At 30.3% G+C, this 21,419-nt stretch overlaps 1 protein-coding gene across 1 annotated transcript; it reads right to left on the minus strand.

The window, feature by feature from the left end:
* Positions 1–913: 913 nt before the first annotated feature.
* LOC132926463 (splicing factor 3B subunit 3-like) lies at positions 914–17,627 on the minus strand. The gene is made up of 17 exons (XM_060990822.1): positions 17,389–17,627; positions 16,742–16,912; positions 16,506–16,678; positions 15,396–15,650; positions 14,175–14,416; positions 13,933–14,111; positions 13,128–13,283; positions 11,933–12,240; positions 11,120–11,275; positions 10,783–11,052; positions 10,169–10,704; positions 9,961–10,077; positions 9,657–9,822; positions 9,377–9,589; positions 1,861–2,010; positions 1,245–1,442; positions 914–1,177 (listed from the first exon to the last, which is right to left on the minus strand). The coding sequence occupies exons 1-17, from the start codon at positions 17,612–17,614 to the stop codon at positions 1,037–1,039; spliced, it is 3,657 nt and encodes a 1,218-aa protein (XP_060846805.1). The 5' UTR covers positions 17,615–17,627; the 3' UTR covers positions 914–1,036.
* Between the last annotated feature and the right edge of the window lie 3,792 nt (positions 17,628–21,419).

Consider the following 21,419-nt stretch of genomic DNA (forward strand, 5'->3'; position numbering starts at 1 on the left):
GATGTTATGTTAAATTTTATTAATTTATCATATTATTGCTTTAAATTTAATATTTAATATATTAGACATTTTTCGAAATGATTAATTGTTTTCTACAGTCTACACATAAAAATCAATTTTTATGTTGATCTTGACAGCATTATAGCCTTCACAACATATTTTTTGTAGCTTAAATCATTTTTATTAGTTTCCATAGCAAATAAACATAATATAAAAATTATATTTTATATGATTGATTTAATTATATTGTATGTAATCAATTTTATTGGTTTATAAAAGCTAAATACCTACGCCCAACACCTATATTTTATCCAAAAAGTGATAATGTGACAAAGTATCTATACTGTATTAATTTAATCAGTATATTAAACCAGTTTTTTTTAATGATTGGTATTGTATGTGTGTGTTAGGAGGATATGTGTGCCACTGGTGGCATTAAACTTTGACATAGCACTGGTTGTCGTCGTCGTCTTATAAAATAATTATTCTATTGTGTTCTACTCGTCATCGACCAAATTCTAATCGATTCTCTATTGAAAGATAATTACGTAAAAACTTACGTTTATTAGCGCACGCGCAGGTTAACCTACCTACCCTTAACCCTCCTCCACTTTTTTAAGACCAACATCTATTACAGTCTTTTTATACCATGTTTTTTCTTTTTTCACATGCATTATCGAACACGACTAATGACGGTTAATTTTAAGTATTAATCGCAAATACACAAGACTAGTATACAAAGAACAAAAATATTATAATGATAATTTACATATTATTTTGTGTTTAGAATTAAAAAATTTCACGCATATACATTATCTCAAAAGAGAATAATCACTTTTCGCGTGTACAGTGGCGAGCCCAAATTTTCCCCCAATCTTGCTAGCCGACGTTTTCCAAAGATTAAGTACAAATATTTACACATATTGGTAATATTATTATATTTGATTTGGAGACCACCCAATAGTTCGGGTTATAAATAAATTACATATCATTTTTTTTTAAATTAAATAGCATAAAAATTAAGGTAGTTAATAGTTTAAAATGCAAATCTTGTCCTAATGTCTTCAAGTCTTTTCGACACTTCGGCAGGAGTCTTGTCGAGATCTACTGCAATGCTTTTCTGTTTAGCAATATCAATAGAATTATATTGTTCACACAAATCTCCATCACAAACATTCTAAATTAAAGAGAAAAACAATTATAACAAGTATTGTATGAAACAAATTATTAATTAATTCACTTACTTTTACAGGGAAATAATAAGATCGATATGATAAATGATCTCTTCCACAAAGTGGTGGGTTCTCAGATCTCATATGCATTTCAAGATGCTGGAAAAAGTCTTGTTCTTCGAGTGCAGTAAATGGCACGAGAATACCAATAGTACCACTAACAGTAGCATAAATAAGAGATTCAGAACCACCAGGTATTAATGTAGCTTTCTAAAACAAAAATAAGCACACTTATTATTAGTAATGACTAATAAAAAAAACATTTGGTAAGTAGTTTTTAAATGTATTTAAAAACTTATCAGTAAAATGAATGCAATTAATTTAAGATATTAATCATTATATCATCAGATATATTACATTATTTGAACCAATTAACAATTCTAGTAACATAATTATTAATATACTTACACAAATCAATTTTTATAATTTTTCTGATCAGTTATAATACAAATTAATCATTTCAAATTCATAAGGCTAACATGTGTGAAATATTTCATCATTTCAGACAATTAGTTTTTTTAAATTTTTTAACATTTACAAAAGTAAATATTAAATAAAAATATAATGAAATAGTACAAAAAAAAATATTATTGTGGTTTATTAAAAACAAAATGTATTTATTACTTACTTGTAATGAAGTACAAATTTCTCCAATATGGAAATTCACAGTAAAATCAGCTTTTTGAGAAGCTCCATTAAGTAAACCACGGTCCCACAAGCTTTTATTACCTGTTGGATCATCATCAACATCATCGGATATTGATGATGCTAGTCGAACCTAAAATTATTAAATCTTAAATGATTATTTTTCCACTTACATTTAAAGTAAGTTCAATCAATCAATATGGGTTAATTTCAATAGCTAATTTACTTGATGAAAAAATGAAATAAAAAAAAAGCGCAGTATAAAATATTTAAAGTTACGAATTAACAAGCAAGAAATATAGTATATTTTAAATGAGTTATTATTGGTAATAATCCATTTTTAATTACGTAGTTTTTTCTACGCATCAAACAATAACCAACATGTATGGCAGCCATATAAATGGTGGTTACTCTGCGATGCGGAAGGCAAAAACGAAACCACCGCATTAATACTCCTTAGTAACAGCAATGAACATGACGTTCTCTCAAGTAAAAGGTTGCGGAGGTAAAATAGTCCCCATTTGGATCTCAGAGTGGGGGCTACAAGAGGGGAAAAATGATCAAAAGAGGTAGACGAGATAGAAGAATAGCAACCTGGAATGTGCGAACCCTACTGCAATGGAGTAAACTTGAAAATCTAAAAATAGAAATGGCAAGGATGAACATCGATGTTCTGGGAGTTTCGGAAGTAAGATAGGCCATCTTAGATTCAGGCCGAAGCTGGAGACGTATGGAGCGAAGAGTATAGATTTATATATTCAGGCACATCAGTTGAAAATTCGGGAAGGGAAGGAGTAGGAGTAAAGCTTGGAAAGGAAGTATAAGGTTACGTGTAGTCTAGTGAAGGAATTATTCTTGTCAAAATAGAAATCAAACCAAAAGACACAATTATAGTATAAGTCTATATGCCAACTACCAACAGTAATAATAGTCATGTAAAAGAATTATATGAACAAACGGAGAAAGCTATCGAAACAATTAAAGGAGAAGAAAACCTAATCATAGTGGGAGATTGGAACGCAATAGTAGGAGAAGAACAATAAAAAGGAAACATTATGGGAAAATATGGACTAGGAAAAAGAAATGATCGAGAAGATAGGTTGGTGGAATTTTGTGCAAAACATTCTGATAATAACGAGTTCTTGCTTTTACTATCATCCAAGGAGAATGTACACTTGAAAAATGCCAGAAGATGTAGGAAGGTACCAAATAGATTTCATCATGGTAAAAATCAATTCAAAAATCAAGTCAAAGATAGTCGGAGTTATCCTGGTGCGGAGATAGACAGTGATCACAATCTAGTAATGATGAAATGTAATCTTAAATTCAAAAATATTAAAAAAAAAAAAAAAGAAGAAACACCAATCGATGGCAAACCAATAAATTAAAAGTTTAAAGAATACACAAATAAAATAGAAATACAAGAAGAACAGGACATAAATACCAGATGTAAACTAAAAAAAGCAACTACAAATGCAGCAAAAGAAACAATGAAAGAAACAGAAGGCATGCTACCAAGGAAGGAATGAATAACGTCAAAGATAATTGAAATGATAGAAGAGAGAAGAAAATATAAAAACTCAAATACTGTTGAATATCAAAGGAGATACAGGACTTAAGAAACTCGATTCTAAGGAAATCAAAAGCAGCAAAAGAAAAATACCCAGAAGAAAAATGTGAAGAAATAAACATTTTGATGAGAATGGGAAAGAGAGAAGCAGCATACAAAATAGTGAAAAACTTTTTTGGCGTACATACTCCCGAATGTGGAGCTATAGAAAATAAAGAAGGAGAAATTATTTATGAACTGGAGCAGGTTGCAGATAGATGGAAGGAATACATAGAAACACTATACAATGAGGAAGAACTAGATGTTATAGATTTAGAAAGAATAGCAGATATTTAACAAGACGAAGTGTACTATGTACATACAGTATAAAGAAAAGAATTTGACCAAGCATTAAGAGACTTAAAACCAAAGAAAGGGGCGGGAATATCTAGGATCCGAGCTGAACTTAAGAAGGAAGCAGAAGAAAATATGATGAACAAATTATTTAAAATCATTAGACATAGTTACAGAACGGCGGATATACCTACCGACTTTGTTAAGAGTATATTCATTCCCATACCAAAGAAGACATCAGCTAAAAAGTGTATCACACGCCTCAAAGATTTTAACAAAAATTATGTTTAAGATAATGGCAAAGAAAATAGAAGACATATTATCAAAGGAACAATTTGGATTTAGAAAAAACATGGGTACGAGGGAAGCGATATTGGTTTTAAGGTTAATAATAGAAAAAATAATACTGAAAGATAAGTCGTCGTTTATTGCCTTTATTGACATTGAGAAGGCATTTGATAATGTTAACTGGGAAATAATGCTCAAAATGCTAAAAAGAACTGGAATGGCAAACATGGAAAGAAAACTGCTCTATCAATTGTATAAAAATTAAATAGCAAAAATAAAAATGGGATATATTCAAAAAGAGTCCAAAATAAAGAAATGTGTCAGACAGGGATGTACATTATCTCCTTTAATATTTAATGCCTACATTCAAGAGGCCATAGATACTATAAAAGATGAAACACAGCTAGGAGTAAAGGTAAATGGTTACAGAATAAACATATGGAGATTCATGGACGACATTGCAATAATAGTGGAGAATGAAACTGACCTAACAAAAATCTTAATGACATTGGAACAAGTAATAGAAAAGAATTTACATATAAAAATGAACACTAAGAAAACGAATGTCTTAGTATGCAGTAGAGACAATAACATAAAAACAAAAATTAAATTAAAGGATGATGGAACAAGTAAAAGATTTCATATACTTGAGTAGCACGATAAGCTCAGACGGGAAACGCAAAAAGGAAATTATAAAACGGATATGCCAAGCTAAATTGCATTTAATAAGAAAAGAAGACTTTACGTCAAAAAACATTGACCTTAACATCAGAAAGAATCTACTAAAAACGTACGTCTGGAGCATTATGTTATATGGATGCGAAATATGGAGAAGAATTGAAGAGAAGAAATAAGAAGAATCAAAGCATTCGAAATGTGGTGCTGCAGGAGGATAGAAAAGATAAGTTGGACTGATAGAATCACTAACGAATGAGTTTTAGAAAGGATATCCGAAAACAAATCAATATGGAAAAGTATACAGAAAAGGCGAAATGAATTAATAGAGCATATCCTAAGGCACGATGGGTTTTTATTACTAATCTTAGAAGGAATGATCGAGGGAAAAAATCATAGAGGAAGACCACGATTGCAATATATAAGTCAGATAATAGAAGATCAAGGATGTAATTCTTATCAAAAATTTCAGAGAAAGGCTAATGATTGAGAAACATGGGAGTTGCTGCAAACCAATCGTTAGATTGAATTCTGCAGAAGAAGAAGTTTATAATTTTTATAATTTATTTTGTTACTGAAATGCTAAGAAAAAATTTATTTTTAGACCTTCTATCACGAGTAGGAATAAGGAAGGAAAAACAATTTAAGAATTCAGGACAGTCAATATTTTTGACAAAAAACTTATACGAAAATAATAAAACTATAATTGCGAATGACATTATTCTAGGGGAAGGTTACGGGCTCCTCTCTTCTTCAAGGTATGGAGAGTTGATGTTAGGGTTAACAACCCTACATCGTACAAAATTTCCTGTTAAGAAATCACCAACAAAGCCTCGGACTAGAGATACGAATAACCCAAATGGAGAACAGAAACGGAAGAACAAAGAGATTAAGATTGCGACTTGGAACACCTTAAGATTATATCGTGCGGGAGCAAATCAGACTCTTACAGAAATGTAGTGTCAGTATACAGTGTCAACTGTGGCACTGCAAAAAATTAGATGGACGGGCGAGGGACAGATAAAAATTAACGACTACATTATTTACTATAAAGTGGAACGGAGAATAGACATAATTTTGGAACGGGTTTTGTGGTCCATAAGAACTATGAATTTTGTGTACGTGAATTTAACCCAATATCTGAATGAATTTGTACGATACGATTAAGAACTAAGCCTAAAGAGATATGCCTAATTAATAAACACGCACCAACGGAAAACAATGATGAAGTAGATAAAGGTGAATTCTACGAAGAAGTAACCAGGATTTACAACAGATTATCTGGAAGCGTAATAAAAATTGTGCTAGGCGAAAAACGCGAAAATAGGGAAAGAACTAACGTTTGTGCCCACTATTGGACTTGAAAGTGCCCACGAAGAGAGAAATAACAATGGTCAGAGAGTTATTTCATTTGCAGCATCTAGAAGTTGATAGTCAGTAGCACTACATTAACTCACAAGAACATACCCAAATATAATTGGAAATCTTCAGACGGACGGACTATGAATCAAATCGACCATATTATATTGATTGAAAAAAGGTATAGATCAAGTATATCAGTTGTGAGAAGTTACAAAGGAGCAGACTGTGATACTGACCACTTCTAGTAATATGCAAATTTCGTCTCAAACTACAAAAAGTACGAGTAGGCATTTACAAAAAACACCAAAATTCAACATCGAAGAGCTAAAAGATGAAGAAAGAAGACAAAAAAAATATCACTGAGATTACAGGTAAATTAAAGGAGAAACAAAAAACATATCAGAGAGAATTGGACTGGAGTATCATAAAAAAAACCATACTTGAGGCGGCTCATAGTACACTAGGCGAACCAAAAAAAACGAAAGAATAAATGATTTAATAGTAATTGTAGGAAGGCCGTAGAAAAATAAAATGAAGCCCATCAAAAATACCTCCAGCATAAGACCCCTTTAAGCGAAAAAAATTATGAAGCAGAACGGAGATCATGTAAACGAATTATACAGAGGGATAAAAGAAACTACATGAATGAACTATTACGTAAGACAGAATAAGACCACACACAAGGTAGAGCACGGAATTTTTTCGTAAAGATTAAAAGGTACAAACAATTTAAACCTAATCTAAAATCTGTCAGGGATATCGATGGCAACATTTTAATAGACTCAATTGAAAAAGTAACAAGATGGAAAAACTACTTTGAAGAACTGCTCAATAGTGAAGTACCAGTGAGACGAGTGCCAGCATGGCTAAATTGTAGAACGGAACAAGAGGTAAACGATGTCTCCATGCAAGAAATCAAAAAAGTTATCACAGTCTGAAAAATTGGAAAACGCCTGGAACTGACGGAATACTGGCTGAATTAATTAAATATTATGGTGGGGAAGTACTACACCAAGCAATATATGTTATGTCAAAAAATATGGAACGATGAGGAACTACCAGAAGAGTGGAACAAGGCCATCGTGGTACCACTGCAGCAGAAAGGTGACAAACTTAATTGTAACAATTATAGAGGAATATAACTTGTGAACACGACATATAAGGTGTTTTCAAAGATATTACTAGGAAGATTACAACATTTTGCAGATGAGTGTGTGGGGGAATACCAATGTGGGTTCCGGAAAGGAAAATCAACTATGGATCAGTTATCGATGATTAGCTAAATTATAGAAAAAAAATATGAATACAGGCAAAATATGTGGCAGGTATTTGTCGACTTTAAAAAGGCATATGACAGCATTCATCGGGAAAGTCTTTACAATATAATGTACAAATTCGGAATTCCAAATAAGCTTATTTCCCTAACAAAAGTATGCATGAGTGGTACGAAATACTAAGTAAGAGTCGACAACATACTATCCGAAAAATTTCAAGTGGTAACAGGCTTAAAACAAGGTGACGCTCTTTCACCACTACTGTTTAATATTGCACTGGAGAAAGTCGTACGGAGTATACAAAAGGATAACCATAGTATCGACATCGGAACAAACAAGATTGGTATTTTAGGTTTTGCAAATGATTTGAACATGGTTAGTGACGATGGAGAGAGCGTGGCACAGTGCACCGCAGCCCTCATTAACAAAACAAAAACCATAGGACTGGATGTAAATGATAATAAAACTAAAGTGATGGAGCTATTACCAGAAAACAACCCGGTCGAAAATGTAGTGAGATTCAAGGGCATACATTTGAAAAAGTGCATCAATTTTCATATCTGGGGGCAGCTATCAATGGTAATAATGACTGATCCATTGAATTAAATAGCCGTATCATCAAGTCGGAAAAGGCATCCTTTTCGTTGACCAAATACTTAAAATCTAAACTGTTTTCTAGAAGAACCAAAGTACACCTCTAAACAGCGATAATTAGACCGACGCTGACATATGGATGTAAGGTCTGGCCTTTAAAAGCAGAATGGAACAAAAACTCATGTCATACAAAAACAAAATACTGAGAATCATCTGTGGCCCAGTATACGACAATGACCTGAGATGTTCGCGTAGAAGGATGAACAAAGAAACCCGAGTTGACAGGAATACCAAGGATAACCAACTTTGTAAAGGCCCGAAGAATACAATGGTTTGGGCACGTGATGAGAAGGTCTAACTCAGAGTACCTTAAAGCGGTGACTAAATGGAAACCCACAGGAAAAAGACCAAGAGGACGTCCAAAGAAGCGATGGAAAGATGGAGTAAAGCAGGATTTAGAGAAACTAGGGATACTAAATTGGGCAGAAAAAATACAAAATCGAGAGGACTGGAAAGCAGTGTCGGTGGCGGCAAAAACTCTTAAAGAGTTGTAATGCCAATGAAGAAGAAGAATTATTCTAGTGTTACAGGGTTAAGTATTAATAAAAGCGGAGCGCACGAAGAAAGTGATTCCCTGGCTATAGAATATTTAAAGGAGAGAAATTTTAAAACTTCAGCTGAATTATATCTAGTTTACATTTAATACCTGATTGATATTGAAACTATATTGTTGAACGATATTTATAGAAAAACGTATTAAAAAGCAATATGTACATGAATTTTAAAACAAGTTTGTTATTAAAAGTAAAAACAATTTTTTTGGATAAAACCTAATAGTTTTGTTTGCCTTGTAGACAATGTTATTAATATGAAAGTTAAATTTAAGTTAAGGATAAAAAAAACCAAGATCCTTAACAAACTCTAGTTATATATAATATTTTGTCATTAAAATTAAATTAAATATTGAAACAACACAAACACTGGAAAATATCATTCTAACATTTATTAATATTAAATGTGTAGTTATTAACACACCAAATTATAGACAAGAATATTTAAATCAAATAGTAGTAAATCAGCTTTGTCAAAATTAACATATTGATCAACACAAATAAGTAATCATATTGCCGGTAAATGGGATTATAATGAACACACAAAGTTTCATGTATTAGAATAAATCTTAACTCTTATTATGCTATGATTATAATGACGGTCTTAAATAAGAGAGGTAAACTAGACTAGAAGTCATCAATACCAATCTGTTTTAATTTCATAACTAAGATTTAATGCTTGATTTTATTACTAAGCCTTAACAAAATCTGTATAAATAGCATCAATATTTAATCTATATATAAATGGGACTCATACAGAAAGTTTTAAGTCATATTCAAATTATTACATACCACTGAAATATTTCCATATTTGTCAGCTGTAGCAACTGTATTATAATCAAGTATTTCCATTGCAGTAATATATCTCGGTTGTGTATCATCAGCAAAAATAAGTAATTGATTTTCAACACGCTTATATCGTACCATATACACACTTTCTTGAACATCACTCACATATATTCTACAGCCCATAACACGAATTCCAACTATCATTATTGGTATTTGCTGTAATATAATAACAATTTATTAATCATTAAATAAATAGTATAACGATTTAAAAATATTTACTTACTTTATTTTCACATTTCAGTAAGAGTTTTTTTTTACCAAGGTCATAAAGTCGTAAAATTCGACCAATACCAATTAACACACGTCCCTGGAATCCACATATTGCAGTTGGTACTTCATCAACTGTAGTCTTATGAACCAATTCCAAAGAAGTGCATGTAGGGTTAATTCTAAAATAATACATATTAAACAATATAAAAATTAAATATTAACTAAGAATATGAGTATTGTTTTTAAATATTCAGGGTACTGAGATAAATTTATTTTGATATTTAAACTAGTTTTAAATTATTTTTTGCTTAACTTACTTATAAGTGTAGATAAATCCAGAAGTGACATGTCTTGGGTTCAAATGAAGTTCATTTGCAACACCAAAAAGAACAAACTGTGATTCTGGATCATTTGAAAAACGTACTAGAGCAACACTGTAATATAATAAGTCAAATTAAGACAACATCAATCAATAAAAATAAACATGAATATTGAATATGTAACACATTAAAATGAAATACAAACCTCATAACAGCTTCATTTTGAGGAAACCTATAAACAGCTTCTGTTATACCTTGAACTGGATCAAACAATCTGACTAATGATGCCCACATTCCAGAACCAGCTTTGGGAGCACCAAAAATATTTTCTGGTAAATCTTCATTCAAAAAAGTTTCAGCCATTTCCTTAGCTAATTCTTGTTCTTCCTCCCCAGCGGCTTCTTTCATTTCTGCTGCCATTTGTATTCGCCTTTGTTTTTTGGTTTGCTCGGTGTATGCATTGTGTTCAGTTTCAATCACAATTAAATGATCAGAATCAGAGTGAATAACAAATTTTCTGGGTGTATATTCAACAGGGAATGAAACTTGGTTGAATACAGCACCCAATTTTTCAAGTGCCAAAATGCGCAAGGTATTATTAGAAATAGCAACTACACCTTCAGGACACTGTTCAGAAGAGAAACCAGACGCATAATCTAAACTTTCATATGATAACGGAGTTAGATGAAAACGATTTTGGTAGTAATAATTAAGCCATGATCTACTTGACATGGCCAGTACCTATAAAAAAATAAAATGCAAACATGAGTAAAGCAATATGTGTATTATAGTTTGTTAAAGGTATACTAGACAACTTACAGCTTCATTTCCCCGAGTTCTGATTTTAAACAGTTTTACAGCTTTGCCTCCTAAGTAACGTGCACGTGTATCAGCCATTTCTCCAGTAACACCATCCAGGACAGTACGGAGTAATACACCATTTTGTAAACCAATATTCAAATAAAGTGTTGATAGTGAAGTCATTTCTGGTTCATCCAAAGAACCACCGTCACTAGCACCCATTTCTACAATACATAACGATTCTGGCATAGCTGGTATCGCTTGCATTTTTAATTGTATTAAACAATCCTTTAAATAAAAGATTTATTTTTAATATTAAAATATTAGAAACATACAATAACAAATAAACACTTACTGTAGTATCTAAAGAAATGATACGAACTGTTTCATCAGTCAACCCAACAGCTAAAAAGCGTGACATATGTTCCCCTGAAGGGGCATTTGCTAATGCCATACAAAGGACATCATAATTCATTTCTTTACGTTCCTTATGTTCATTTAAATGTCCAGACTAGAGTTAAAAATCATAAAAAATCACTAAAATTGTACACACATAAATATTTAAAATCCAAATTTAATTACATAATACGAAAAATGAAGATTGAATAAAATAATTCACTTCAATGACCATGTATTCGGCTATTATAAGGTGACACATTTACTATTTTAGTATTTTATCTAGCATCAATTTTATAAATTATCGTAACTAAACAATTTAAAATAAATAATTCAAATATAAAATGTACATTATCTCACATTGTTTGAATTAAATTATACAATTTTTAATTGTATGATAAATATACAAATATGATTTACTTCAATGAGTATGTATCGGCTTTTTTAACATATTTTATAATAATTTACTTGAAACATTTCATTAAATGTATTTAAATTTTATTTTATTTTATTAATTATGCAAAAGTTAATAAATATATAATACCCAGAATGATCTAAATAAACTTCATCATATTATTTTAACTATGTCTATAAATTTTTACAGCATGAGTTGGTTTGAATAATATAAAATTATATAAATAATAGTTTTTTTCTTACAATTAATTTAGGCATATTAATAATATTAATAAGATATTTTTATATTAAGGTATAAAAAATATTATTATTGTAATGTATACTGTTTTCATTTTACAATATAAAGTATTTTATTTACCGGATCCATTTCAAAATATACAAGTTCACCACCACTAAGAGCAATTACAACTTGTCGTTGATTAGCAGCACACTTAACAATCTTTTTTTTTTCAGGAGCTTTCCAATCATGCATTCTTTTGTCAGAACGAATATGGCGCACACCAGTAGGATAAATTTGTACAACAGCATCATCGCCTAATGGAGAACAAGATAGTGTTGGCGTAGTTCCTAAGAAACCTGAATCGGAAACTTCTTCCACAGTTTCTCCAATAGACAATACTAGAGTGGCATTTGTGAAGGACACAATGATATAGGCATCAAAATTTTCTGAAAGAATGAAAACAAAAAATAATTATCATAAAATATTGATTCAAAATTTTAAAGATAAAACAAATAATTAAATCTTGGATCAAAAAGAAAAACAAAATTTAAAATAGTTCAACTATAATCTTTTAAAAAACAAAATGAAGTTGGGTAGTATTGAAAAAAGTTGACATATCAGAAATATAACAGAAAGAGTTAATCAATCAATTAACTCAGAATCGATAAATACAAAAAAACTTTTGGATACTTCATATTGTATTTTATCAATATAAGTTATACTATGTTGTGATCAATAGTAGACAACTAATTGATTTTTTAGTGTTGGAATGTCCAATATTAGAACTCATCCCATTTACATCAAGATTCAAGATTCAGAAATAGTGAAAATATTATACACCAGTATTTTCTTGTCAGTTAATAATTTATCTTACAACATAAATTTAAAAAACCCGTTTTTCTTTAATTATTTTGACTAAGGAAGTGGTCTTATTTTAAAAATGGATTTCTCCAATCATTCCCGTCCAACTCTAAAACTCACCTATTTGATTCAGAGCCATTACAGTGATTCAATAACTGAAAAATAAACGAACTGATGTTTGATAGATTTTATAATCTATTCACTAACGCATTAATATACAATTGGATTTTAAGGTTTCGTAAGAATATTCAAACAATTTAAGAGTGGACAGTTTTAAGATAACTTATTATTAACCTAAGTATACCTTCCTAAATATAAATAAGATAGATTAAGTTATTAAAGTAGATATTGGTACATCCTAGAACTTAAATATAAAAACTTTGCAAGTTTCTCAAGTATTATAAAATATACGGTTTAAAATAAATACTAATATCCTAAGTTCTATTTACTATTTTATGTAAAAAAATATTACCCTTTGCACTTCTTTTCACTGTCCATACTGCATTTGGACTCCCGGGTAGTTCAGAAATTGCCAATTCAGAAACTTCAAGACCATGCCTTAAAACTCTTAAGGTAGATCTTGAACCTCGACCACAAGCCAAATATAATTGTGGGGTATCTTCAGAAGCTAAAATAAAAAAAATAATAAATGTAATAAGTACTTTAAACAAATATAACTTTAAGTTTTTAACCAAAATTATCAAAAATGATAAATTGTTGGTAACTTATTTAATTTCTATTTTAATTTAATTGAAAATCTTAAATCAGATCCGCTAAATTGTTTATAGTAAGAAAGTTGATATTAGTCTATTAGCAACACCAACCTTAATATAAGAGGACGTTACACTTGCATATACCGTCTCTATCTTACAAATATAAAACATGACAAAAAATATTTTGCACAAGAAAGAATCGAGAAATCTAGTCATAACTAAGAAACAAAATTTTCACCACATAAAAAGTAAAGTAAGTTTGGCTGTTAAATATTGTTTTGTTTTTTATATTGGAACTACAAAAAAAAGTTATTCAAGTTCTAAAATCAAACAATGAGGATTTTTTTCATTTAAGTAATATTGACAAACAAAAACAATATTTTACAAATAATATTCGCAACTATATTGTATATCAATTTCGAATCTTAATTATCACTACAGCCGGAGTAGTTATAGCCCACGCGAAAATGTATGCTGTTTTACAAGTATTAGACGGAGACAACACATGTGAGTATAGCACCTTCTTAAGATTATAAGTAAAAGTATAAAAATTAATATCATTACCTAAATCAGCAACTTGACAAGCCATTATAGGTGACAATGAATCCATTTCATCAACTAATACTAAATTCCTCAATTGTCTTGGAGCAAAAAAAAATGTATCTCCCTCCTCAAGAGGCATTGCTGAACTAAATTCTGGTTCGTCATCATCATCACCCAAATTTGCGATTTGATATAAGTAACTATATAATTAAAAAATATTAATACCTGTATGTTATCAACCAAGCCTTAACTATTATACTTACTTGTTACCAAACTCTGATGCTATAAATAAAAACCCAGTTTTTAGAACACACATAGCAGTAGCCACTGGAACAGTATCAAAATATTTCATTTTAATTTCTGTAACAAACTCTTCATTGGTATCTAATGTCACTTTGAAAACATCGCCTTGTTCTGTTTGAACCAAAAAGAAAAACATAGACTTAGTCTTGTGTGTAGCACTACATACTAAGATCATTCCTCTTTCGGGATCATCCAAATCGTTCTGAAAATGTAAAATAACTTTATCAAACCAATAATTACATTTATAGATATAGTACCTATACTCGCTGCACAATAAGAGAATGATTAGTCGCATATTCAAAACAAATTCCTCCATTGCGCCACTCACCATAGTAGGCAGTGGACAGGAGTTTAAAAAACCAATAGAAGCCGACTGCACTTAACAGTTGCAAAATCAGCCCAGACATGCTCCTAACGTGAGACAAGTTTACATATTTATTTTCAACTTATACATTATGTAAAGTAATTCAAATTTTACTCTTAAATATTGTAAGACATTACAGAAAGAAATTATATTAAATAAAATCTAAACATAAAAGTATCATCTATTATTATAGCAGTCAATTTATGACCAATGTGAAAAAAGTACTTTCACATAAGAGATACCTATAGTGCTATACAATTCAATATATTTAAACTGTAAATAAGATATTAATATTTAATTGTTAAATGGTAACATTATATAAAAAGAATTGTAAATAAGCTAATAAATTAATATCATTTCAAACTAACATTTGTTGTCATCTTATAATCACGTAACATATAAAATTTAAATTAAATTTTTGATATTTAGTAACATTAATTTCAATAATATAGTGAAATTATCAGTCAACATAAAATTTTAAAGTAATAATGTTGTTTGCAATAAGACCTAGTTGTTTTTAATTATTTATGTTTAATAGTAAATTCATACTTATATTAAAATAAATAAAATTCATGTGAACAGCTAAACATTACTGTTACGCACTTGTAAGACAAAAAGAATAAATGTACTATCCTCTTAACTTACTTAAAATGTATATTGCATAATTATTATTAGACAGTACTAATAAGGAATTACATTATTATTATAGCACTCATTAACTACCGATGTGGAAAAAATACTCACATACAAGAGGCACAAATAGTGTATTAAAACTAATTTATTGGAATAACACAATATAAAAAAAATATCTATTTACACGTCTACGTGGTATTGGACATCGTATGTCTGGTTGTTCTCCTAGATTTGTATAAGTAATATAATTTTCTGAACAAATAAGTACACCACCGGGTCCATCTTTATCACCAGGAACAGTAATAAGAGAATTAGCATGTTCTTCCAAAGGTTCACTACATTTACGAACTACGTGATTTAAACCAAAATCAACTTCATAATATGAAAGAGTCTGTTTTGTAGCTTGAATAGCTTCTCCAGTTGGATCTGCATCAGCTTCCTACAAACACATGATTAAAATAAAGGTATTTATTTATAATAAAACCAAGGGCGTAAGTTCAATTACAAAATATACATTACAATTAAAATATATACTGACTGTATAAAAAACAATATTACAAATAACTAATTAAAGAAAAAACGAAAATAAATAACCAAAGCAATAATACATAACTAAGTCACAATTAACATCATTGTCAGTAGGAGGAAGATATCAAAATTGAATATGAAGTATTATTTTTCTTAGCAATATAGAAGATGAAATTAACTTGAATCAACTTCATATAATATATTTAAATGCCACTTAACCAAAAATTTGTGTTTTTGAAATTATTTATTTTGATGAACTGAAAACTATGAGAAGTTAGAATTTGTAATAACTACTTTGAAGTTTGTTTTCATATCTATACTAATATTATAACTACGAGTTCAAACTACATGAATAAACCTTTTTTGCATATTTTCTTCTATTCACAAAAAAGTTAGTTACAACAAATCAAGAGATGTACCAATTTAAATTGTTTAAGCTAGCATAGATGAACAAAAATTGAAAGAAACAAGTGCAAAACAACTATTAAATGTTGAAGTATTAAATCTTCATAATAATAGGTTTGTTATAACATAATATGTATTATTATTTATAAAATAGAAAGAAACAATTCATGTACTATCACAAAAATTAAAAAAATGAATAACTTCAAAATTAAACCAGCCTATCAAATTCTGTTTTCGCTATCCTTTATATGGAATACAAAAATACAAAAGTTCTCCAAAAATTGGTTAAAAATAGGAATGTTTGATTAATAATAAAGTTCTAATATAAAATATGAATATAAACATTTTATGTTTTGATTACCTCATAGTCAATTTCAAGGCACGCAAAAATTGGATTGTCAAAAGCTACATCAACTCCAACCATGTGGTACACAAGTGTATGGCTTTTATTAGCTTCCAAAGGAGATGAAATTGTAAGCCGTGCTTCACCATCTCTGTTAGGAATGTATACTAATTTTTGCTTTTCCACCGCGCCTAGAATAAATGTTTAAAAATTAATAACTGATATTTAATTATTTGTATTTAGTTAAGACATACCAATCATTATTGCTCTTCCTTTTGGATCGATAGCCAAATATTGTCCAGGAACGATTCGCCTGCACCCACTCTTTCCAAAAGTTTCTTGATGCACTTTATCTAAGATATTTTTTGAAGGCAAATATTCCAGTATAACAATTCTTCCAGAATCAGAACCAACAACTATGTAATCTAAAATATAATTTTATTAAATATAAATACTTCAAAAAACTCTTAATTTAAAATAATATAAAATAAAATTGAAGAATAGTCTAGAATCGATTATACATTTATACATTTAATGTGTAAGGACATGACAAAGTGGATTGAAAACTAATTCTATTCTGCTTCTTTGAATCTTTGATGATTGTTTTTAAGGTTACCCAAAAATTTAAGCAATAAACACACCATGTGTTAAATAGGTCTATACATAGTTAAATAGTAAACAAAAACTCAACGTACACATCATAGACTAGGTTATTCTGTTTTTAAAAATATTAACTGTTTTATTTTAATTTTATTGTCCCTGTATGGATCCGGCTTTGTAACAATTAATTAAATATTAAATTAAATGTAGAGATAAAAATTAATTAATAACAAAAGAAAATGTATATATATATATATATTATGTTAAAGTAATTAAAATATGGTTAAAAACAGCATTTTACCTTTAGTACCGCCAGATTGCTTAAAACTCATCAAAGCACGAATAATTCCAAATACCTCAACGGTTAGCAATGTGTGGACTTTGCCAGTATTTGTATCAGGTCTCATGAGTTCTAAAGATTTTCCATGAGATACTAAAATTTCTTGAGTTTTTCCACCACTGAAATTTCCATGGATAGCATGCGTAATGCCGCCACCACGTTGCAATGTCATATTATACAAATACATGATTAAGTCCTTCTGATAAATTTATCTAAAATAAAAATAAAATAAACGTCATATTACATGTATTAAAACATAAACTATATAGGTACTTAAAATATTATATTATGTAATAAATCAATAGTATATATATTTATTGTCGCATTCAAAAACATTTAAAAAATAATATACCTATGGAAAACATTTCCTATTCAACGACAAAAATGGAGACGAAAAGAAGGAAAACTGGACATTGTTAGACATTAGTAGCAGCAGTACCGTAACAAAGGGAGGGGCTTCTAGGCTCAAGCCTCCCCCCCTGAAATATTAGACGGTAATAATTTTATTAAGAAATTAGAAATACAGTGCAACAGTGGAGGATTAACCACTAGACTCGTGAGTCTCGAGCCTAGGGCGGCAAACTTGTAGGTGGCGGGAAATGTGTTATATTATTTTATTTTTATTCTCAAAATATGAACCAAAAAAATTGAACCATTACTATTTTTCACTCCCGGCCCCGGCTATACCCGATTATACCCTCACTCTTCGATGTTAGCTCATTTAAATTACGATCCTTAGATAGTATTTAAAAAAGGGGGCTGTAAACACTGAGCGTGCCTCAGGGCGCCGCGCCACGAAGGTTAATCCGCACTACAGTGCAAACTTAATTTTTGCCGTAATTGGCCATCAATTCAATGGCAATTACTTCCGTGACATGCTGGTTTGCAGAAGTCACAGCGAATAAAATCGCATCGTGAAAGGATTTTTAAATGGTAACGTTATACACCTTTACAGTTGATAACGTGTATCTCTATTTGTTAAGATCACGGACTATGATTAATCTCAATCCATGGTTACGATATTATAAAAACGAAAACAATACATAAACCACATATATCCATTGTAGCGTCTTGTCTTATAGAAATGGGAAAATTGCAATAGTGTATTTTATAGATTTATTGTCGTTTTGTGCTCAATGCTCATTATGGTTGTAAAAATGTAAAGTAAACAATTTATAATATTTGTAAGAATATGTTGTTTTGTAATAATATTGATATCATGATTTATTTAAGTGATAACATATGCTACGCCACCCTAGCGCACAACTATAGAAGGGGCGGCACACGATTCCGCACAATATACCTTTTTACCTGCCCGATTCCGTACATTTTCATAGTACAAAAGATTGTTTTTACTTAACCAAAATTTAACACGATTCTGTATAAAAATTGTTGCGACGTTGCTAGTTATGAGGAAAAATAATTATAATAATAATATTAAAAATACATTTTATAGAAAAATGTATTTCAATTCTATCGTAAATAATATTGTAGTTTGGTTTTTATGCATAAATATATATATACTCTATTGTTGAAAATAACAATAAAATAATACAAAAATAGTCAAATTAGTTAAAATAAATGATTAAAAAAAGTAATTACAATTTTTTCCTTGATATCGAGGACCAACTTGTGATAAAAATTGAATTATATCGCAATTTGATTTGTTTTATATTTATTGTATGCATTTATGGTGAATTCCATACGTTATTATTCTTTCGCGTTTAATATTTTCCGATCAATAAATAAATTATAAAGTAATTGATTTGACTTATATAAAACACAATAATGCAATATATATGTACAAACGGGAATCGAACAGGTACTGATGAGTCCAGATAAAACATATATGTAATATACTGTAGACTATTCAGATAAGCTAGTATTTGGGGTAAAACTAAAATAATGTTATAATATGACTTATAGGTAGTATTAATATCATCCATTTATATGTTTAAAAAATTTTTTATAATACAACGGTAACGTCGCAAATTAGTTTTGTGGGGAATCGTGAATCGCCGTATAGAAGCGGGTATGTGCATGCGCCATTTTGTGTACAAAATATTGTAAGACAACCTATTATCATTATGAGTATTATACTAAACATTTTGTTCCACACAAAATGGCGGATGCACTTACTCATACTTGTAGTACCCTGCTCCACCCCAGAGACCGTGTCCAAGGCCAGAATTCACCCAATTTGACCAATACACACAGTGTCTATACTGAAACAGGGGCAACATAAACAATTCAATATGTTTGTTATCTATCCATCTAACCTATAATAATATATGAGAAGGGCAGGGGTAGGAGACTACTAGAGTATAACTGACAAAACTATAGATTGTAGACCTGAAGTGATTGTCGTTGTTGACGGAAAATGTCCCGTACCGAGTCGTACCCAATATCCCTGTAGTCCCTTACTGGCTACTACCCTAACAAATAAAACAAATACAGTAATCTATAGTTGCCCGATAGAATTGCGAAATATTAAAAAGTTAACGTTACCTGTAGACGACAACGATGCCTCGATCTCTTCTGTTCACACCGAAATCGCACTGCAGCTAATGATCGGCGCAGGTTTTTGGTAGCACAGCCGAGAGCGGGTCTAGTGAAAAACCGGAACCTTACTTTCGGATATGTTTGGACTCGATTGCTTGCCCGTTCACAAGACGAAGCGGCAGAATGCCGGCGAGTACTATTTGCCTTTGCCAATTTGACCACACACGTTATGTATTATACTTTATAAGTAATAAAAAAAATACTTCCGTGGGTTTGTGCGATCGTAGCAGTAGCACTCGCGGCGCGCTACAACTTAAAAAGCGAATTATGATAATGATACAGTTATAGAAATTATACTCTTTAGAGTCGACGTATTTGTCAAACGAGAGACGCGGTGAATCACTGTTTGCCAATTATTTGCTATACGGCATTTACGACGACGCGTCGCCACTTTTTAGAGGGGGTGCGTGACAGTTTCACCACGTCTGACGGTTAGAAATTTCTCTAACGTTCTGTTCTGCACTGCTATCACCCCCCCCCCCCCGCGTTTTTTAATATTTAAAACCTACTATGCTGCATTCATACATACATAATACACAGACATGTAACCAATATGGGCGATAATAGAGGGATGCGTACAGTAGCGTAACTACCCTCGTCAGCGTCCCGAGGCAAAATATATTTTTCGCCCTGACTAATATAAATTCGATTCTTCGACCTTTATCATTAAAACTTTGCCGTGACCAAATTTTTGTTTTTTTTTTATAAAATTAACCCTATCACATTTATATCACATTAAATATTTTGTTTCAAATTAAATAAAAAAAAATGTAGGTACTATTGCCCAAAACCAATATTATTTTATTTGTTATTATGCACCCCTAGACAACTGCCTGTGTTGCCCCTGCGGTAACTACGCCACTGGACGAATATAAGTACGCTAAAACATTATTTAACCACAATAAATAAAAAAAGAACAGATCATATTAATATTGTAAAATTATCTACTAAAAGAAAGATATTTTTCTGATAACCCATGGTATCTCCGGTATAATTATAGAACTATTAGAACTAAAAAAGTATACACTAGAAAATTGTATGCGTTAAAAACATTTTTAATTTAAATCATATTTAAACAATATTTTTTTACATGGTATACCTATATAATTCAATAATTATATTAAAACTAAAATTATTTACGAACATTTATAGCATAATTTAGGTCATAAGGTGATAAAAATTTGTGTTTGGTTGAACTCAATAGTCACAAATCACCTATAGGCTATAATTTATTTAAGAAGTTGTTATTGCATCTAAGCTACTGACAAATTGATAAATTGTGCGCAGCAGCAAGTGCTATTAGCACAGCAAGTTATTTATGTGTTGTATAAATGTAATTCGTACAACTGTACAAGTCATATAATATAGCAGTACCTACTGTAGTCGGAATATATATATATATATATTTTTTTTTTTTTGGTGTGGGGCAC

Source organism: Rhopalosiphum padi, chromosome 3 (genome assembly GCF_020882245.1).
Source record: "Rhopalosiphum padi isolate XX-2018 chromosome 3, ASM2088224v1, whole genome shotgun sequence".
Taxonomy (NCBI): domain Eukaryota; kingdom Metazoa; phylum Arthropoda; class Insecta; order Hemiptera; family Aphididae; genus Rhopalosiphum; species Rhopalosiphum padi.